Below are 21606 nucleotides of genomic sequence, written 5' to 3'. Positions count from 1 at the left end.
CCCTGCCACGAACTGTCCTTTCCGTGGCATTCTCATGGATTGGTTACTCAACTGCTTTTTCCTATTTTCAAACCATTGACGCTTCGTTTCAGGGTTAGGTTTGGTGTTTGCGTTAGTATGTCACTTTAAGTATTGGTTATAGTATTTTTCTGATTTATTCTTTTATATTTTCTAAACTTTAAACAATTGTGGCCTGGCGTTGGGGTTAGAGTTGGGTTTGGGTAAGGATGTAATTTAATGTAAATCTAACCCTAAACCGAAGCGACAATGGTAAGAAAATAGAGTAACCAATCCGTGAGAATGCCACGGAAAAGACAATCCGTGGCAGGGCCACGTGGCAGGGCCACGGAAAAATGCGGAGATCAATGAGAATGCCACGGAAAAATGAGCAAAAAATTCTGTGACTATCCCACGGAATTTTGTGATAACAGAATATAACACATAAATACATGATATCTTTAACATTCAGATGAATATAGCGAATAAAATTCATGGTAGCATGAGCATTTATAGTGCTTTAACAAAAGGCCTTGTCGGTCAATTCCACTGTATATAACAGATCACTCGGTTCTGTTCTGCTGCATTGCGCCACCCTGAATACTTCAAAGCGTGATGATCTGTTGGTTGTGACTTCCAAAAAAACTGACCAGTCAAAAAGTGCTTTTCAGTTCTACATTTTTAAAATCTAAATTAACCTATAAACCATTAATCCCTAACACTTTAATTCAAAGTGACTTACAATTTATTAAATGTATACATTTTCTTAACAAGGGTTCCGGGGAAATAAGCAATATTAAATTAATGTTAACATACATGCAACTTCAAAACAAAATGCTGTGATGAGAAACTTGATGTTATGGTAGCGGTTTAAATATCATAACAACATTACCTTACCAACTTTATCAGGAAAAAATCTGAAACCATGACTGTAGTTTTCATGAACTGACATAACAAATACAATTGCTACGTTATTGGTTTGTGAGATTCCCCATGAAAGTTAACGTCATGCCTCAATAACAGATTTCCTATATATTCTGTCCCCATGCACCAGCTACATTTGTCTGTGTCAGTTATGGCACAGCTCTATGCAACTCTGCTCACATTTTGCCTTCTGCTGTCTACTGGTGTGCAGAGTCAATCTAAAAGCAAAGACAAGTGCATGTATCAGGGAGATGAGGATACTCTCAGTTTTTACCAAAAGGGAGATGTTGTTTTAGGGGGGCTTTTTCCTTTGCATTTCAGCCCTGTATCATCATCTGATTTATTATTCAGGACCAAACCCATGCCAACAGAGTATAAATTGTGTGTTATAATTTCATCTTTTAAAAGTAGTTTGCAAATTGTAATTTTATCTCGTTGCATGTTTTTTTTTTTGTGTTGTAGTTATGCGATATTTTCAATACAAGTGTTTGTAAAATCTTTTGCAGCTTTACCCCTAGAGCACTAAGGTGGATGCAGACGATGATCTTTGCAGTAAAAGAAATAAACCAGCGGCAGGACCTCTTGCCAAATGTGTCTCTGGGCTACCACATCAGAGACAGCTGTGATGACATACCCGTATCTGTAAAGAGATCTCTTCTACTGGTCAATGGACAGCCAGAGAAAGGCAGTAGACAAAGCTGTGAAGACACAGAAAAACAACCCAGTCCTGTAATAGTGGGAGACGCTGCATCAGGAATATCCATGGCTGTTTTAAGAACTCTAGGATCTTTTAAGATACCTTTGGTAAATTAAAATTATTTGTTTGTGTTATAGTGGCTGTGATGCATTAATATGGTCACATTATTATGTAGACTTATGCATAAAATAAACATTGTGCAACTCTGCAATTTAGCATATTTTTATATAATATATATTATTTTGATAATTGTAACCATCATAGATAACAGATTGAGAGTTACTTTGAAGTTTATTAGGTGCAGTTTTAACCTTACTAAAATGATGTGTTTTTTAATTGATTTCAGGTGAGCTACTTTGCATCCTGTTCCTGTCTCAGTAACAAGAGAGAGTTTCCAACATTCATGCGCACAATGCCAAGTGATGTTTTTCAGATAAAAGCTTTAGTAAAACTTTTCCATTATTTTCAGTGGACATGGGTCGGGGTGATCGGTGTGAATAATGACTATGCTCGCTTTGCCGTCCAGCTCTTCCTGAAAGAGTCAGAAAGATTTAATATTTGTCCTGCTTATGTCCACTTTTATCCTGTTGCTCCCATTAAAGATGCCGTTGAGGAGCTTGTGAACATTTTAAAAGCCTCTTCTGCCACAGTCATACTGAATTTCTCTGTGGAATCAGATCTGCATAGTATCCTAACAGAATGCAGACGACAAAATGTTACACATCTTCAGTGGATTGCTAGTGAAGCCTGGGCCACATCACAAGCACTATGGGACAGTTTTGGTGATTTGTTAAAAGGAACTTTGGGGTTTGCCATACGAAGGGCTGAAATTCCACATCTTGGTAGTTATCTGAGGACAGTAAGTGTTTCAGTTGCACAAACATCCCATTTTCTTTCTGAGTTATGGGAAGAGACTTTCCACTGTCACCTGAATGGATCTTTAAATACTCATGTACATGGAGAAGGGGCACAGAACTGGCCACCCTGCAATGGCAGTGAGAGCCTGGATGATGTGTACACCCTTTATTTAGATGTTTCACAACTCAGAGTCTCTTACAATGTTTACAAAGCTGTGTATCTAATAGCACATGCACTACATGATATGAACACATGTCTCCCAGGAAAAGGCCCTTTTCAGAATGGGACATGCGGGAGTCTGTATCCCATTCTGTCATGGCAGGTGTGTGAACTTTATAATGTTTATATTTAGCATTATATGAATCAGATCTATAAATATTAAGATTTATTTATTTGAATTACTTCTTTACTTTAAATCATCCTGTCACTTAACTTTCATCCAAGCTCTTGCACTACATGAAACAAACAAATTTCACAATATTAGGAGAAGAGGTTCGATTTGATGACAATGGTGACCCTATTGCATCCTATGATCTGATAAACTGGCAAAGAGCCCCTGATGGTTCCCTTCAGCTGGTGAGGGTGGGCTTCTATGATGCTTCCCTCGATGAGGACAAAGATCTGGTAATAGATGAGCCAATAATTATGTGGCACAGAGGAGAGAAGGTGTGTGCCATCCCACTCATCACCAGATACTGCTTGCTTTTTTTGCTTTTCATACAACTTTATCTAATGTTTATGTGTAAACTAAGCAATATCCAATTCTGTAAGTTTAAATGTAAATGTGATGTCAGTTATGCTTATTACATTTTGCATTAGACATAAAAAGTAGCTAATACAACATAATGAATAATTCTGACAATTTTACATATAATGTTTTTAGCACTGTAATATATGTTTGATTAATTAGAGTTTAGATTATGTACTGTAGTACACTGCTACGTCTGCTGTGGTTATCAGGCCCCAGAATCACTGTGCAGTAAAAGTTGCCTGCCAGGCTTCAGGAAGGCTCGGCAGAAAGGAAAACCACTCTGCTGCTTTGACTGTATACCATGTGCTGAAGGAGAAATCAGTAATCAAACAGGTGTAGATGTCATTACAGCCCTACAATTTACAATTTATTTCTGAGTAAATTTGTATTATACGTTTCCTTTTACCTTAATGTTTTCACAGACTCAATTAAGTGCCTGATATGTTCAAAGGAGACATGGCCAAATCAAGCTCAAGACCATTGCATTCCCAAAACTTTAGAGTTTTTGTCCTTTCTGGAGCCATTGGGAATGGTTTTATGGGTAGTGTCAGTTTTCGGGGCCTGTGCAACATTAGCAGTGCTTGGTGTGTTTATAATGTACAGGAAGACTCCGGTCATTCGAGGAAATAATATGGAGCTAAGTTTCCTTCTCTTGTTGTTCCTCTGTGCATGCTTTCTGATTAGTCTCACATTTATAGGGAAGCCCACTGATTGGTTATGCCGGATTCGGTATCCAGCCTTCGGAATCAGTTTTGCTCTTTGTATCTCATGTATCCTTGCAAAAACCGTGGTTGTTTTAATGGCTTTTAGGGCCACCCTCCCTGGCAGTAATGTCATGAAGTGGTTTGGTCCTGCTAAACAAAGATCAAGTGTAATCCTGTGCACTTTTGTGCAAGCACTTATTTGCATCATATGGTTAACAACAAAGCCCCCTTTTGCTTCACTTAACACCAAGTTTATGAGTGCAACTTTAATTGTCGAATGTGCTGTAGGATCCGAATTTGGATTTTGGTGTGTGCTAGGATATATTGGCGTCCTTGCCTGCCTGTGTTTCTTAATGGCATTTTTAGCCAGAAAACTACCTGATAACTTCAACGAGGCTAAATTTATCACATTCAGCATGTTTATATTTTTTGCAGTGTGGATCACCTTCATTCCAGTTTATGTGAGCACACGTGGAAAGTATATGGTTGCTGTTCATGTATTTGCTATTCTAGCTTCTGCCTTTGCTCTTCTGTTGTGTATATTTGCACCTAAATGTTATATTGTATTACTGCAACCTGAAAAAAATGACAAAAAGAAAATGATGAAATAGTACGCATACCATAAACACTTAAAGTACCAGTCTAGTTGTATGTGTGTGTGAAATTTACACAGCCGCCACATTTGTCACTTGACAACAAAATGTAACTTGAGTAACTTGTTTATTAAACTTCCAAACACACGATTTTGTTGTTGTTATTTATTATATGTGACCCTACCTGTGAAACAGGCTCAAGTCTCAATTTATGAGATTTCAAAGTTTCATTTCAATCATTAATTTCACTCTGATTTGAGTTATGACCTGATCTACTCAGTCAATATTAAATATATCAAGGTGGCAGAAAAATCAAATAAATTAAAGATAATAATTAAGAAAATATTTTTATGCATAAAATGTGTAGCCTACGTTTTTTTAACGCCAGTTGCATTTTTCGTGCCAACTTTAAACATACATAATCAATATTAACAATTATAAAGTTGACTATTATTCTTATTTAATCGTAAATTGTTGTAATATGCTTAAGCCTTGCAAATGTTAACTTAAATAAACCAGGCTTGATGACGTTTTTAAATAAATAATAAATATTACGAGTAACGCTTCCCATTCACTTTTAATGGGTGATGTCATGCGTTGCCGAACTGAATTGTGGATCCGTCAGCGCCGCGTCAGTGCCGTTGCTCGCGGCAGAATTTGAACATATCTCAACTTTTCAAGCGGCAACGCGTGCGTCAGCCAATCAGATCACCTTATGCAAATTACCTAGACAGAGCCAGCCAATTACGTTTATGGAAGAACGGAGCATGTGTAGCGGCCACTGTGATTGGCTGTTGGCCACGCTTCAGACAAGCCTTCCGTTAAGCGTTAATGCTTACGCCCCGTGTGAATGCGCCGTAATTATTGAAGCGTTTTTTATTGTTTGTATTTAAATAAAACTTGGTTTTAGTTGGATCTGTTTTTCTGCGCGCAACCAGTTAATGACGTCGCCGAGCAACCCAGCTATTCGCCCTGAACGGACGTCATGGCGGGCACATTTTCTATGTGTTCGACGGCATGCAGCACTGCGCAGACCAATCGAGCTATGACATCAAAGTTCCGCGAGAGCTGTTCAAAAGCCTACCGCTCTTGGAGTCACTCTCACGTTACCATGATGTCATGTGCCGAACTGCGCCGCGCGGGATCAACATCACGAAGATGATTACAGCGCGGGTCTCACTCTCAAATAAGTGCACGGACACCTCCTAAAATAGACGAGATGTGTTTATACTCGACGCGCATGCTGTTACAACAGAGTTGACTGAACTGTAAGTAACGTTAATCGAGTTTAATCACAACACGAAGTAGCACTGAAGTTAGTTTGCTTGAACAGCAATCCCTGGAAAAATTCACCATAGTTTTACCATAGTATTTTTTGTGAATCCTAGCCATCACACATTTACCATTGCCTCATTGCAGTAAAAGTAATTTAACCAAGATATTTCCTGTAAAAGTATGATTAAGTAGTGAAAATGACCCAAAACAAAATAACTAACATACGGAGCCCGGCGGGTCACCACTTGGATAAAATAAACGAAGATCCGCACCTATTTCGTTGCTAAAAACAATGTTATTTTGTGTTTTTGGTATAATACAATGTGTTCGCGAGGTTTATGGTTTAAAAACACATTATTTTTCACATACTGTACTAGGGATGGGACGGTTAGAAAATAATTTCATATCATGATTAAAGTGACCAAAGTTATCACGGTTATCAATATTATCATGGTTTTTCTTAAATTGAGATGGAAATGTTCAAAAAGAACCGATACACACACTGAAAACATTTTAACAAGTTTTATTTTTGAAAATCAGCAAACAACAAATACAATTAGCAGCTATATGCACTTTTTTAAGCATAAACATTAAATCAGGGGTGTCCAGCCTTTTTTTTGTGGCAAAAAATCTCAAATTTTTTAAAAAATCTACTTTTAAAATGATAAAGCCGACAAGACCTACCTGCTAAAAACATTTTTTTAAACAAAACACTGTTACATTTTTTTAATAACACTTTAAATGTGTGTTAGGAGGACTATCGCCCTTCTGAAAAAACAGCATCACACCAGCATGGACCAGCATGGGAATTGTGCTGGTCTATGCTGGTTTGATGCTGGTTTAGCTGGTGGTCACCAGCATACCAGCACCAAAACACAACATATGCTGGTCTTACTGGTATGACCAGCATGGGATGCTGGTGCTAATGCTGGTTTGGTGCTGGTTTAGCTGGTGCTAATGCTGGTTTGATGCTGGTTTAGCTCATGCTAATTCTGGTGCTGATGCTGGTTTGATGCTGGTTTAGCTGGTGTTCACTAGCAAACCAGCACCAAAACACAACATATGCTGGTATGCTGTTTTTTTCAGCAGGGTCTCTATGTTGAATTTAGGGCTGTCACCATTACTCCATTCTTTTTGAGGAGTTAAAAAAAATCCTTGAGTACATGCCGAGTGCTCCTTATAGCAGAATAGAGGAGATGCAGTTTTGATGAAATAAAATAGAAAATGACAACATTATCAGAAGCATTTCTCTCTCTCTCTCTCTCTCTCTCTCTCTCTCTCTCTCTCTCTCTCTCTCTCATTCGTCGCTCGCGGGCACATACACCGTGCGTGTGGATCAACTACTGGATGATTGCAAGAATGAGCATCCAGATTTATAAAAACGCACTTGAGAAGAAATGCGCAGAAACGCAAAAAGACTTGTTTCTTAGACCATAATGCAAATTTGGCGCTTTGTTTTCCAAAGCTCGTGGAGGCGTGGAGCAGCATACACAGTTATTTACTTATGTGTGTGCGATCTACCGGCATTGCATTTGCGATCCACTGGTTGTATTGGACACCCCTGCATTAAATAAACATTAACATGGAGCTCTGAGATGAACCTGTTTTAATGAACAGTACCTTAAATAAGAACATCAAATGCACACATAAGCAACGCATTAAAACACAGTGCACCTGTTACTGCCTTCCGCCACGCCTTCTCGGTCAAAAACCAATGTTGCATGCGCGCGCCTGCGTCAAGCTGATTCTGGCTGGACAGGATTTACCGCGAGTTTTCAAAATCACGGTAATCAAATACGGTTGTAATGATAATTACATTTTAAATGATAATACTAACCGTCAGGACATTTTATCATGGTTAACCATGAAACCGGTAAACATCCCATCCCTATACTGTACATTTTTGTAGCTCCAGATTTCACTCTCTTCCTGAAACGCACGGATTTGAAAAGCTCTGTGTCCCTGATTGTGTCCCCCTCTGAGGTCAGCTGGAAATGTGACGCTATTTACCACCATGTTTGAAAGATTCTGTTACAATGCATTGCTAACAGGAGTTAACTTACAGACTGTAAGTCCGAAGCAGGATAAATTATGATAAAACATTATGATAATGTCAGTCTTGTCTAGATCACCAACCCCAGGAAGTAAACTGTTGCCTACAATTTGTGTGTTTGTTGTAGTCCAAGAAAAGAGATTTACGTCGGAGACGATAACTCACATCATCGTTTACTTTGGGGTATGCACCTTTTGTATATCGTTTACATGTACTAATACACACTTACACACCAAAGGAAATTTAAAAACGTAAAATTGTACAATAGGTGCTCCTTAAGTTATAATTTATGCTTATAACTAATCACAAGTCAAAACTTTAAAAAGTAGGTTGAATTGACTTGCATAATTAAGTTGTTTAAACTTCATGCCGCATTTTTTTTTACAGTGCACTCGTTACTTATGTCCTCCAACAATGAACAAATATGTCCATAGGACTAGAATAACACAAACTAGATGGCCTGCATTTGTAATGAACCACTATCATGGGCTTTCTGATAAAGTAAATCACAAAATCTGGAATAGTTTTGAATTTCAATTTCAGTTGACAACACGTAAACAAATCCCCTGGTTGTTGGATCGGAGACAGCGCCTGTGCAAGATTTTCTACAGTTTATCCATAACATTAGATAGTGGTCTTTTTAACCAGTTTCGTATGTCTATTTGTATGACTGTTTAAAAAAAAACTTAAAATGAGAAGCACACGTCTCTCTCTTCTCACTCTCACAATTTAACAAGCTAAGCACAGAATTGCATATTAAATGTAAAACATATTCAGTATTCATTTTTTAAATACATCAGTATTTTGGATGTTGATAAAGCAAATGTAGTGGTGATAAAGCAAATACATGTGACAGGCTTTGCAGTGTTTTACTTTTTTGTTAAATTGAGATAAAAAACAGTACCTTCATGAGATTTTTTAACGTCTGTAGCCCTGTAGAAAATTAACACAATTTTTTCCTCTAGAATAACAGCGGTGATCCAAAACACTGGAATGCAACAGACAGGACCAGTACAAGAAGTGTACCAGAAGTGAAACCAGTGTTAGATCAGAAGAACCATCTCTGTGAGTGCTCCCTTACAGTTGGTCATATGGTGATAACAATATCAATATGATAACAATAACAATATGATTTCTTATGTCATATTGTATGTTGGCCTTTGCAGTTTTTTTTGTTTTGTTTTTATAGTCAACATCACTTTTACCTGTGATGGGATTTGTGGAAGTGACAGTAATACTGGGTAGGGGAAACAAAATGGCCTGATGAAATTTCCTCTTGTGAAATTGAATAGTTTAAGGTTCAGTCATTCATATATAAACTCTAGATTTTATTATTGCATTGCAATTATAGTGATATTAATGCTTCTCTACAGTATGTTTTGTGCCTTGTGCACAAACACACATAACTGGAATCTGGTATTATTGTGTGTTTGCAGACAATTCCAGAATGTTCGAAACAGTATTGTTTATTGAAAATAAAAGACATTTTATATAATACCAGAAATTATTTACACACCTAGGTTAACAAGTTCACAGCCTTTAAGATCTACAGAGACATTCAAATACAGATTAATAAAAGCTGCTTTTTCTTTTCATTTTTTATAATTACATTTACACTGATGGCCACCAGTAAAAATAACATGATGTTAAATATCTACCTCAAGATCTTTTTAACTTTTCCCATCATGTGTTTTTTAGTATTCCTCTCTGGTTTTATGAGAATAATGTAACATTTTGGCAAAAATATACTCAACAATAAGCCAAAGGCAGATGACCAAATTGCAAAAATCTCTACTGCAACTGTGTATTTACCAGGTGAACTGATATAGGCAGGTATAAATGTTGCCCAGACGGCACAAAAAATAAACATACTGAAAGAGATAAATTTGGCCTCATTAAAATTATCTGGTAGTTTCCTAGCTAAAAATGCCAGAACCAAACAGACTGCAGCAAGTAGGCTGATGTATCCTAAAACTGCATAAAATGCAGCGTCTGATCCCGTGTTGCATTCTAAAATGATTTTTTTATTGTTATACCTCAGAGCTTTATCAGGAAACGGTGGGTTAATTTTAAGCCACAGTACACAGATGACTATTTGAATCGCAGTACATGAGAACACAATAATTCTTTGTTGAACTGGCCCAAATCTTCCAGCCATATTATTTCCTGGTTGTGTGGCTCTGAAAGCAGTGACAACTACTATGGTTTTCCCCAAAACACAAGAAATACACAGCGCAAAAGTAACCCCGAATGCTGTGTGACGTAGCATGCATGACCAGACTGTTGGTTCACCAATAAACGTAAGTGGACAGAGGAAGCAAAAGAAAAGAGAAACAAGTAATAAAGAGCTCAGCTCTGAATTGTTAGCTTTAACTATAGGTGTTTCTCGAAAGTGGATGAAAATGATAATTGTGGCTAAAGTAATACTGGCACCAAATAATGAGAGAGCTGTCAGAATTATCCCCATTGTTTCTGTATACGATAGAAACTCTGTGGTTTTTATGATACACTCGTCTCGTCTTTCGTTTGACCAGTATTCTTCAGGACAGAGAATGCAGTCTGCTGCTCCTATACAGTGGACAGAAAAACAAAAACAAATCCTGATGTTGGTTTAATTGGTGACCCTAGATATGTTATACAATAGGCAGTACAGGTGAATAAAAAAAAAACGGCACCTGTTGTATTTGATATTGAACCATCAGCACATGGGATGCAGTCAAAGCAGCACACTGGCTGTCCTTTAATTTGTGCTTTTCTTGTGCCATTTGGGCAGACGCCTGTGCAAACAGACTTTGGTATCTGACAAGTGAACATGTGTTAGACAATTCACAATAAAAGTAAACTATAACTATGTGTACTATAAATACCATATTTTAGATACCAAATGGCCTGTGTTCCAGTGGATGTCATCCTCTGTAACTTTAAGTTTAAATGTTCCATCTGTGGAGGTGCTGAAATAGCCCACTGCAACATGTTGTACCTCTCCATCTCTTAGCTGCCAGTTTATGAGCTCATAGGATGCAGGTGGATCTCCATTCTCATCAAAGAACACCTTTTCACCGTATTCATCTACAAAATTCACCTTCTGCAAGCGATCGTTGACCTTAAAGTACAAAACAGTAAATTAGTTAACTATTAAATAACATATTTTAACAGTTCATACCCTATATATTTTTGCTCACCTGTTTAGGAGTTATCTGTGATATGTTCAGACACTGTATTATGAGATTATTTTGATCTGTTTTGCAAAATAGCAATTTATGAATGGCATGTGCAATTGCATATACAGCTTGATAGACATTATATGTTACTCTCAATTGTGTTACATCAAAAAATTTATCTGTGTAATTAAGTTTTTCATCTCCTTTACACACTTGGTTATCAAGTGTAAGGTTTGCAGATAGTGCTGCACAATTAAGACAAGGTTTACAGCCAACCATCGTTTCCCAAAAGTCACTGACAAAAGCAGATTGTGAAGTAGAGTAAGGACTTATGTTTTTCAAAAAGGGTCCCAGCTTGGGTATAGCCATCTTTCGTACCACAAATCCAACTGTCCCTCCAAAAGACTTAAACATTTCTGGGGTAGAGGGCCTTGCTGCAGTTACCCAGGCTTCACTTGCTATCCATTGTATTCCTGTGATGTTTTGTCTCACAACTTCTTTCATTAAAGGATAGAGATCTCCCTCTGGCACAAATGCCAGAATCACTTTTACTGTAGATTGCTTTATTAATTCAACAACTTCGTTGATTTTACTCGGGGGATATGTCCTTAAAATCGTGCCAACAAATGCAATGCAAACTCCCATTTTTTCAACTTCTTTTGTGAAGGCTGAGATTCCATTTCTTCCATAATCATTGTCAGACTGTAAAGCTCCGATCCAGGTCCATTCGTGTCTTTGTACAAGAGAGGCCAAAGCCTTTGCCTGGTAGTAGTCACTTGGAATTGTACGAAAAAATGAGGGATATTTACTTCTGTCACTTAGACATGCACATGTTGAAAAGTAGCTTACCTAGAGTAAATAAATAAAATATAGTCGACTTTGATGCGGTATTAAAGGCACAGTTTTACATAAAATGCTAGTCGTCATTCACTCACATTCTATTGAACCGGTATGACTTACTTTCTTCCATTGAAAGTTTCTGAATTGAATGTTATTGACTTCCCATTTAACTCTTCAGATTAAAACATTTCTTCTTTTTTGTTCCATGAATGAAAGAAAGTCATAATGGTTTGGCTGGCGTGAAATCTAAAAGGTTGATTATGTAAATGCCCTTTGAAGAGCAGTTAAAATATTTTAAAAGATGCAAGAATGATTCATTTTACCATTGGCACTCTGAATGGCCCAAGTGTCCCGGCAACTGCCAAGGACTGCGACGATCCTGATTCAGCTACAAGAGCTGTCATAGGAAGGTGACACTGAGGTGTAGTTTCCTCTTTGTCCTGCTCCCTCACCAGTGTGAGAGCAGCACGTAAAACATTTGTGGGAGAAGCACAAGAGTCAATTATTTTATATCCCAAAGAAATGTTAGGAAGCAAAAACTCATCCCGGTTTATCTCGTCTATCGCAAACATCATGACTTGAATCCAGCGGAAAGCACGTAGGTCAAATCTGTGTGGAAGATTTGAGAAGAGTGATAAAGAATGCATAACTTTTGATGATAATGTTTGAATCACAAGCATGTTTTAAACTTACCCGCTACAATTAACTCTTTCGGTTTTTCTTTCAAATGAGGCAATTACAGTTTCTTGTTTGTTAAAAATGGGAAAAATTCCTCCAATCATGATGTCCCCAGGTTTGAAAATATAAGGCATTTTAAATTTATCAAGCAGCTGGCACGTGAAGCCCGTGTGTATGTATAGCAGACAGAGAAGTAGCAAAATATAAACCCTTCCCATGGCTGAATGTGAACTCAAATAAGAATAAGGTTGGCTCTTACCCATAGTTAATATTGACCCATTATTGCTGGCTGTTTTTTCAGTTAGAGTGTCATATATTCCCAGATGAGCTGGTGTTGTAATATGGGCACACTTTACAAGAGTTACAATTTCATATATGAATGATGACTGTGCACATAGTTATTTTAGACAGTTTTTGTGTGTTGACATTTGTGAATTTGTTTGTGTTCATTCCCACTTTTTATATGCAGGGCAGAGTGGAGTAAGTTGTCACACTGTTCATAACTCCAACACTAGAGGCTCTATCTCAAAACTCAAACAGCCACTTTGTGTGACGATTTCTTTCATAGTCAACTTTGTGTTTACATTAGGGGTGGTACGGTTCATGAAAAAAATCTGAACCGTTCGGTTCGCTTGTCTTGGTTCGGAGCGTGTGTGCGTCGCACGGTTCAACGGTTCATGGCATGCGCAATGTAGCCTCATGCCCTGTATGTGACCTCAGATATCATGTTTCCCTTTCGGGAATCGCACGAAAGAGGAGGTGACTGGTGTGGATAGTGAGTGCTGCAGGTCATGTTACGTGTTGAAATGGGAAGTGGGAAGGAAGGCTGCCCGGAGTTGGAGGATGCGCCAGTGTCGTATAAGTTTGGTGTGTGGAATTTTTTTTATTTCATGTTACCTATGATGACAGCGGAAATAAAACAATAGATAGAACTGCAGTTTATGGGTTGAATGTGTTCGAACAGCCACATGCGACAGCCTTCTCTCCGCCCATTTATCTAATCTGAGGTACTGAACACAATTGTTTTACGTCTTTTCTGACTTCTGCCACAGCGCTATTTTTAGCCTTTCATTGATAAAACAAAAGCGGCTGATTTCTGCGTAGTTTCATTTTGCTAGCGTGTGAAAGTTGCGCAATCTTATTTCATAAATTGCCCCTCAAAGTAATCAGGACAGAAGTGGTCAAAAGTGGACAAAAGAGACGGATTTAAATACTACAGGTGTAAACATTATGTTTCTCTCTCGTCCACATATATTTAAGCAGCCTCTCAGTGATAAATCTTAGAGCTACACTGAAGTGTCAGGATCCCGAATGTTATTAAGTGTATTTTGTCTTGTTTCTGGTGCCGGGATCCTGACACCCCCGTATACGTGTTCTGTGTCTATGTGGAAAGTCATGTGGTCTGTGTTTATGTTTGGTGTACCGCATGCTCTCCTGTCTTTAGTCTTAACCTTACCCTCCTGTTTCCTTGTTAACTCTTGATTAGTTAATTCCCTCCACCTATTTGTCATTGTTCCCTAGTTTAGTTTTCCCTATTTAAAGCCCTTGTGTTTGCTGTCCTGTGCCGGTTCATTGTGTATCTATGATACCATGTCGTGTGATCTGTTTTGTCTTGATTATTTTCTAGTTCTGTCATTGTTTGCCCCCTCGAGGGTTTTTATGTTACAATAAACGTCTTTTAGTTAAGAGCTGTCTGCGATTGGGTTCTATCCACCTCCACATCCTGACAGAATGAACCGGCCATTCTGGAACCCAGCAGACAGCTCTTTTGTTTTGTTTTTTACCTGATGTCGTCGAGTCTGCTGTTGTCCGTCCAGTCCTGATGTCAGTCCAGTCCTGCCCCGTCCTGCCGTTGTCTGTGCCGTTGTGTTCCTGTGGCCGTGCTGTGAGCCCCGCGGGTGTGTTCCTGATCGGTGGCGTCTTCGGTAGGGCTACTGGTCGACGAGCTTCGCGGGAGTGTTCCTGTTCGGGGAGCTCCGCGGGACAGATCCGGATCGACGAGCCCCACGGGAGTGTGCTGGTCGGTGAGCCCCGCGGATAAGTGCCAGGAAGGTGAGATTCGCGGGAAGTTCCTGGTCGGCGGATCCCGTGGGAGTGTTTGCACGTCGGACTGTCACCGCGACGGAGCTCTGTTCAGCGAGCCCCGCGACAGAGGATCGGCCAGCAGCTCCGGGATGCTCACTGGTCAGTGAGCCCCGCGAGCGTTCCTGTACGGCATGTCCTGTGTCCTGTTCGGGGTCGGCGGGCCGAGCGGTGCTGGGTTCCGGGCCCACTTCCTGGGCGGAGACCGTCTGTCCCGCCTTCTTGTTTTCGGGGGTCCGGACATTGGGCACTGTCGGCCTTCTGGCCGTTGGACTTTGTTTATTGTTTTTGTCATGTACTGTTGTGTTGGGTTGCCATGTGGCAACCCTTAAGGGAAGGGTAGTGTCAGGATCCCGAATGTTATTAAGTGTATTTTGTCTTGTTTCTGGTGCCGGGATCCTGACACCCCCGTATACGTGTTCTGTGTCTGTGTGGAAAGTCATGTGGTCTGTGTTTATGTTTGGTGTACCGCATGCTCTCCTGTCTTTAGTCTTAACCTTACCCTCCTGTTTCCTTGTTAACTCTTGATAAGTTAATTCCCTCCACCTGTTTGTCATTGTTCCCTAGTTTAGTTTTCCCTATTTAAAGCCCTTGTGTTTGCTGTCCTGTGCCGGTTCATTGTGTATCTATGATACCATGTCGTGTGATCTGTTTTGTCTTGATTATTTTCTAGTTCTGTCATTGTTTGCCCCCTCGAGGGTTTTTATGTTACAATAAACGTCTTTTAGTTAAGAGCTGTCTGCGATTGGGTTCTATCCACCTCCACATCCTGACATGAAGTTGGCAGTTTGATAAATAAAAATTATCTTTGTGTGCTAAACAGGCACATAAGTTCATGTAGATGGCAATACACAGTCTATTTTTTGCCAAATAAATAAAAAGCATGTTGAAATCATCAATGTCTTCCCTCTTGCTGTATCAAAATCTCGCCTGGCTTCCCTCAGAGATGGTCCCAATACTGTGCTTAAAGTCAAATTCAGTTTGTGCATTATTACATGATATAACTTTTTAATACTGTTATCCTAAATTATGGATAATTAAGACATTAATAAGATAATACATTTCCGGAGTGTTAAAAAATTAAAAGAAAAAATAACAAGAACCGTACTGAACCAAGAACCGTGACCATAAAACCGTGATATGAACCGAACCGCGGGTTTTGTGAACCGTGCCACCCCTAGTTCACATGTGGTCAAGATCGCTCTAATCTGACGTTAGCACAATTTTCTTATATTTTGGTTAAAAAGTAAAAAAGATGCACTTTACATTATATGCAATACAACTTTGTTAGGTGTGAATGTTAAAAATTATTATTTTGCACAAAATAGAGACAATAACGTGTCTTTTATTACTTTAGTTGATGTGCTATGTTAAGCTAACCTTGAGATTTAGCCAACATTAGCACGCATGTCAGTTTGGGGCAAGTTGTCTTAATGACTTTGGGGCAAGTCGTCACATGCTTTTTACACTGGAAATAGTCCTGGCTCTTCCAAGCTTTATTACAGTAATAAACAGGAACCAGGGACCACCTAATGACTTTAAAGCCCAAAAAAGTGCACCCATACTTCACAGACATAATCTACAAGGCTTCATGAGGTTAATAAAGGCCTTCTGAGGGTAATGATGTGATTTTGTTTGAAATTTTTTTTTTAAAAGGTATAAACCATAATAACTCATTTTCAGTATTGGCCAAAGTGCATTTACAGATTCTTCTTCGTTTAATGGTGGGTAGCACCAACGTTAAGGAGCATTATTGTCACGATAATGCACCTTAACGTTGGTGCTACCGGCCATTAAACGAAGAAGCAGCTCCGTGAATGCACCTTGGGCGTTGGATTACACAAACTAGATTGACCGTTTAAACCATAGATATGTATAAAGGCCAGATGTCTCGCATGCGCTGCTGGCCAATTGATTGGAATGTCCGCATTTTGGCTGTCATCTTACCACAGGGCGCTCGCTGACTTGTAGCATTGAGTTTTAATGATGCAGGTTTGTTATAAACATCAAAGATGTACCTATGACACTGCATACTTATACTAAAAATAAATAAAAAATTCATTAAACATGTTAAAGCATCCAGTACCTGCTTTAAACTCAATGATACGAGTGAACGAGCTGTCTGAGGTAAGATGGCCGCCAGATGATGACGTTAGATACTCCGCCGTAAGACATCTAGCCTTTGTACTTATCTATGGTAAACTGTTATCGTTAAAATGTGAACTGCCCTAAAGTCTCATAATTTAATTATGAGATTAGAAGCATCAGAGTTTTAACTTAATTGATATTAATCTATGACTTTACTCAGTCAGTAATAAATATATCTTGGTTATATTTTCACAGAATTGTCTTTACATTATGTAGGATGTTTTTATATAGAAAACTGTAAACCGCAAAAATATGAGATTCATAGTCACATTGGTTTTTATTTTGTAATGGTTTTCGTTACCAGATATTATTTATATTTTATATAATCGGGATTGGAGTCTCTTTATTGTCTCATTGTTTCACATACAAAAGGATGTTTTAAACAGTATAGTCTATTACGGTTACATACAGATACAGATGTTTATATTGACTTTACAATTAATACTATACTTCATCATATTTAGATCAGGTCCAGGTTTTTATAATGCAGAACATAATTTTTTCTGTGTGGTTAAATTACACATTGACAATGCTTTAGCCATTTTTAAAAACACCAAATTGAAACCATGCCAAAAAAAATGTTTAAATTAGCTCAGAAATGTTGGATAGCTTTTTATACATTGGAATTTAGATATTTCAATGTCAGAAATTAGTGAAATCAGTGTCATATTTTCTATTTGTATAAAAATGTATTATTATTTTTACCATTTACAAGTTTGTATTTGGCTCTGACCTTCTAAGCTGGCCCAGTTATACCTTTTTAATGTGGTGGCCTAAAAATGTTTTTAAGTGATATTCCTGTCATCAAACGCATAACTCCATGGACATTCAGTATTGTATAACAGGTTGTTTTAAATGGTGTGGTACATACAAGAAATGTCAGAATTAAAGTGAGCAGCAAATAACGCAAAATGAAACAGAAACCAACTGCTAAAAGCCCATAACATTCTAGGGTTTTATCTTGGTACCAGTTCATAATTATATTAAAGCAAGAGGAATGTATGGAAAACCAAAACACAAAATCAATTATGATAATTATAAACGTATAAACATTACTGCCAGGACTTATAACCTTGAATGCCAATAATACCACTATTGTTTTCCCCACAACGCAGGTGATACAGAGGACAAAAGTGATCCCAAACGCTGTGTGGTGAAGTTTGCAGGAACATCCGGTTGATTGCCCAGTAACAGTAAGTGGATTTAAAGAGCACCATGACACTGTAAAGAGCAGCAGAAAACTTAGATTTGAGTTCTGGTTTCTGTGGACACAAGTAAGTCTTTGTTTGTAGCTGATATATATCCGAACTGCTCTCTGGCCAACAAAAAACATAGAGACAATCATCAGCAGCACTCTCATAATCCACTGATGAAACAGACCAATGTTTAGTAGTTGAGTGCAAATCTGACGTTGTGCTGGACTTTCTGTGAGCACAAATGAAATGGAAAAACACACAAATAAATTTAACAGTGTTCATCATGCATATTCTTAAGAATAGCAACCCAGCAAATACTTTAATATTCTAAAAACACATCAAAAACAGGTCACCTTTTTGATCTTTGCAGAAGAACATAGCTGATCTGAAGCAACTTTTAGTCATGTGGTTGAACTTACTCTGTTGCTGCAGTGAATATGTCCATATGTGTATGAACTGTCAGAAAGATAAAAGAATGAATTATTTACTTGGAATGTTATATTTCGCTATTTACATTTAATGTATTGTGTTTTATGCTTTCATTTGTATAGTCATTAACTAAAAGAGAGAAATTCAAGTTGCAGTAGCATTTACAAAAGCAGATTTTTTTCTCTACCTGGAAAATATCAGCACAGGAAAAGCAGCTGTCACTGTTTTCCCCCATAAGGGAGGTCACACACACAGACCTATGGAGTGACGGTACACACTTGCAATGCATAGTAGCACTCACACAGATCGAGCAAGACACACTACAGCAATCTGTCAGCCGGGGAGAGGTACAGATGAGAGCTATCACATTCATGCCTTGTAATAACATAGTCAGTCCTTGGAATTTGGGGTTTTCATTGGTAAAGTTAGATGACACAAACCAGGCCCCAGTTCTCATCCACAGTTTCTCTGTGATATTCATCTGCTCATTTTCAGACATAAAAATATCAACTTTGATGAAGCACACACAGTTCATCCTTCTTGCGTGAGTTTTGACATTGAGTTCATAGATAATGTTAAGTCCATTTGTTCGGGAACTGTCTGAAATATTTCCCCGACCAGTCAGATAAAAGAAGTAACTGTCCATAGGTTTAAAGTGTGGGGCATACATAAGACAATAGCTTGAAGATGGATAGGTAACCTAAATAAGAAAGACAGAAAAAGATGAATCAAGCAAGCAGAACTCTGATTGAAAGAGGTTTCAAGAGCAACCTTGTGTTATTCTTTTAAAACAGGTTTAACATACACATTTACATATACAGATATACACAGTTGACTCAGGTTTCCCTTTTGCTAAATCTAAAGTGTGTTTAAAAGCAGACAATTTAACATCATTTTACACTTTTGTACTCTGGCATTGCTGTATTTACAGTGCTCACCTCATGTAAGCACTCTGTGTTTTGGTTGGGCTCCTGTATGTGCTGCCCATCCAGTTCCTGCTCATTCAGAAGCTCACAAAAGCAGATGACAGGGCATATTGAAAAAAACTGCACTGTGATCACTTTCAAGTTTTTCATAGATGTAGAGTATTTCTCTACAAAGCAGCTGAAATAAAATCTAGAAGATATAGTAAAAGACTCATTCACTTATTTTGTTGCATTTACTTCCAAAAGTGATGTTTTAGAAAAAAGTGAATCTTGATTAATTAAAACACAGCATCATCATTTTCATGATCACAGTTACCTTATACATTTTGAAATGAAAAACATCACATAATATAATAATTTTCATAATATTAGTTAGAAAAATTAACATACAAACATATTGACATTTAACTGTGACATAAAGTATTAACTTAAAAAGTTAAATAACTTAAAAGTTCAAAACATATTATACCCACCCTTTACATGCCATTGTTTCATGACTTGCTGCATGTGTAAAGGCTCTGTTAACATTGACACCTCTATGCACATTATGTCTCTCTGCATCTCCTAGACTTGGTGCTCTACAGCAAGGGTTCAGTGCTCCTGTAAGAAGAGCAAGTAGAACCACAGTGGCTCCTCTCATCTCAGAGGTTGGGTTGGTGTGGAGGTCCTGTTTAGGATAGCTTGCTAGATTTATATGCTCGGTAAGTAACACAGGAGGAAAGGACAGTTCATGTCAAACCCAAGGGTCAATTCCCAGTGGCAAGAAATACATTGCACAAATATTTGTTTTCAAGCAGCACTATGCCTGCAGAGAAATCTGGAATGGTAGGGCACAGTATGTTGGTTTATTTTTTATTATTTTAAATTATAATAAACTCAAAATAACTTCAAATGAAATGCCAAAATATTTCAAAGTAATGGAATTTTGTTGCAGAACATTATGATGGACTATTTATAAAGCTTAGTCAGGATAGTAATTTAATGTTTACAATAAGTCTTTGAGGGGATGTATTTTTCTAATCTTCGTATTGTTTTATTCACTTCTCTCACTCTTATTTTTTACAACGTTCTTTCTGGTTCTCGAATCTGATTGGCTAAGAGGCTTTTCCAGCCATGCAATATTCACCGTTTGTATAATTCTAGTCATTTTATAATAAGCACCTGAGGCTTGTTTAACCCCTTGAGCTGTACGGTCACCTACAGCATTTGTGACTGATAAACGCTGTCATCAGAGTGGACGGCCACACACTCACACATTCACCTGCACAACCGCTATTTTTTCCTATCATTTAAAGCACACAAGTATTACATTAAACAAGAACAAATAAATCAATTATTATTGATCGCCAACACAGCTCTCATCTATTGTTTCGGCTGTATAATATTTTGAACCCTGTTCAATAGGGGTCTACACCCTAATGGTGCACTTATTGCCTTAAATGCTATAGAGGGTATGCACGTGACGTCACCTTCGGTGAAAGTGACTGCAGTTAAGCCCACTGAGTGGCAAAAAGTCTGAGCGACAGCATTAGCATAGCATGACAAATGCATCTAAAATGGTAAAAGTAGTTGTGTGATCGACTGTGCTAACAGATTCAACAAAATTTTGAGCTGTCTTTTTCCAAACTGCAAAAAACACTCAAAGGAGAAGTAAATCAGTAGCCATACGTCAGATACAATTTTGGGATAAAAAAATCCAATAAAAATACACCAATGAATACTCTTATTCTGTGTAATTGCAAAGTTTTGTCAGTGAGGCTTCATTAAAAAACACCCATTATGATCCTTGTGTTCTACAAAGGTGGGATGATTTAATAGTATTATAAGCAGGACAAACATTTATGGCAGGAAAAGCAATGTCTGGCCATACAGTATGCCAATGTCCACAGACTACTGGATGTTTGGCAAGTTGTTAGAGTCACTGTTAAGGCCAACTAAATTCAATTTAGGCTGATAATAGTCAGTTTTACTGGCGTTTTCGCAGAAGCCGCTAAGAAAACCATCCATTTTGTTTAATGTTTTGCCACTCAAGGGCGAGGGCGACCGGCGAGAGCTCCGGCATGGTCAGGTGAAAAAGTGACATCTTTGCATATCCTTTTTAACCAACATTTGTAAGTTGTGGAAAAGTTTCATGATCAAAATCTTATGTTAGATGTTAGACTTTAACATGTTTCATTGTGATGCTCACCAGGCCTTACATTAGCTTTGCTATAGTTTATTTAGAGAGGATGGAGCAATGGGTTTGAGGAGATCAGGATGAAGAGCAATTAATGATTCTGCATAGGACCTGCACA

The 21606-nt window shown here is 38.1% G+C and overlaps 3 protein-coding genes and 1 long non-coding RNA gene across 4 annotated transcripts; 2 read left to right on the top strand and 2 right to left on the bottom strand.

Moving 5' to 3' along the window:
• Positions 1-424: 424 nt before the first annotated feature.
• Positions 425-4658, top strand: LOC129419491 (extracellular calcium-sensing receptor-like). Its single transcript, XM_055174625.2, has 6 exons — positions 425-1302; positions 1428-1725; positions 1965-2798; positions 2921-3142; positions 3437-3560; positions 3650-4658. The coding sequence occupies exons 1-6, from the start codon at positions 1043-1045 to the stop codon at positions 4540-4542; spliced, it is 2631 nt and encodes an 876-aa protein (XP_055030600.2). The 5' UTR covers positions 425-1042; the 3' UTR covers positions 4543-4658.
• Positions 4659-8842: 4184 nt separating this feature from the next.
• On the top strand, positions 8843-20007 carry LOC129419492 (uncharacterized). Its single transcript, XR_008636547.2, has 3 exons — positions 8843-8917; positions 17877-17954; positions 19881-20007. It is a non-coding gene; the product is annotated as an uncharacterized lncRNA (long non-coding RNA).
• olfcn1 (olfactory receptor C family, n1) lies at positions 9377-12635 on the bottom strand. The gene is made up of 6 exons (XM_073853961.1): positions 12547-12635; positions 12177-12462; positions 11290-11862; positions 10833-10955; positions 10528-10642; positions 9377-10414 (listed from the first exon to the last, which is right to left on the bottom strand). Exons 1-6 carry the CDS (start codon positions 12633-12635, stop codon positions 9507-9509), a joined length of 2094 nt encoding a protein of 697 aa, XP_073710062.1. The 3' UTR covers positions 9377-9506.
• LOC129419490 (uncharacterized) lies at positions 17058-19952 on the bottom strand. Its single transcript, XM_055174624.2, has 5 exons — positions 19786-19952; positions 19325-19502; positions 18574-19086; positions 18311-18413; positions 17058-18186 (listed from the first exon to the last, which is right to left on the bottom strand). The coding sequence occupies exons 1-5, from the start codon at positions 19950-19952 to the stop codon at positions 17522-17524; spliced, it is 1626 nt and encodes a 541-aa protein (XP_055030599.2). The 3' UTR covers positions 17058-17521.
• Positions 20008-21606: the final 1599 nt, after the last annotated feature.

The sequence above is a fragment of the Misgurnus anguillicaudatus genome, chromosome 15, assembly GCF_027580225.2.
Source record: "Misgurnus anguillicaudatus chromosome 15, ASM2758022v2, whole genome shotgun sequence".
In the NCBI taxonomy this organism is placed as follows: domain Eukaryota; kingdom Metazoa; phylum Chordata; class Actinopteri; order Cypriniformes; family Cobitidae; genus Misgurnus; species Misgurnus anguillicaudatus.
Note: the sequence above shows the minus strand (reverse complement) of the source record. Positions and strands in the feature narration are given on the sequence as shown.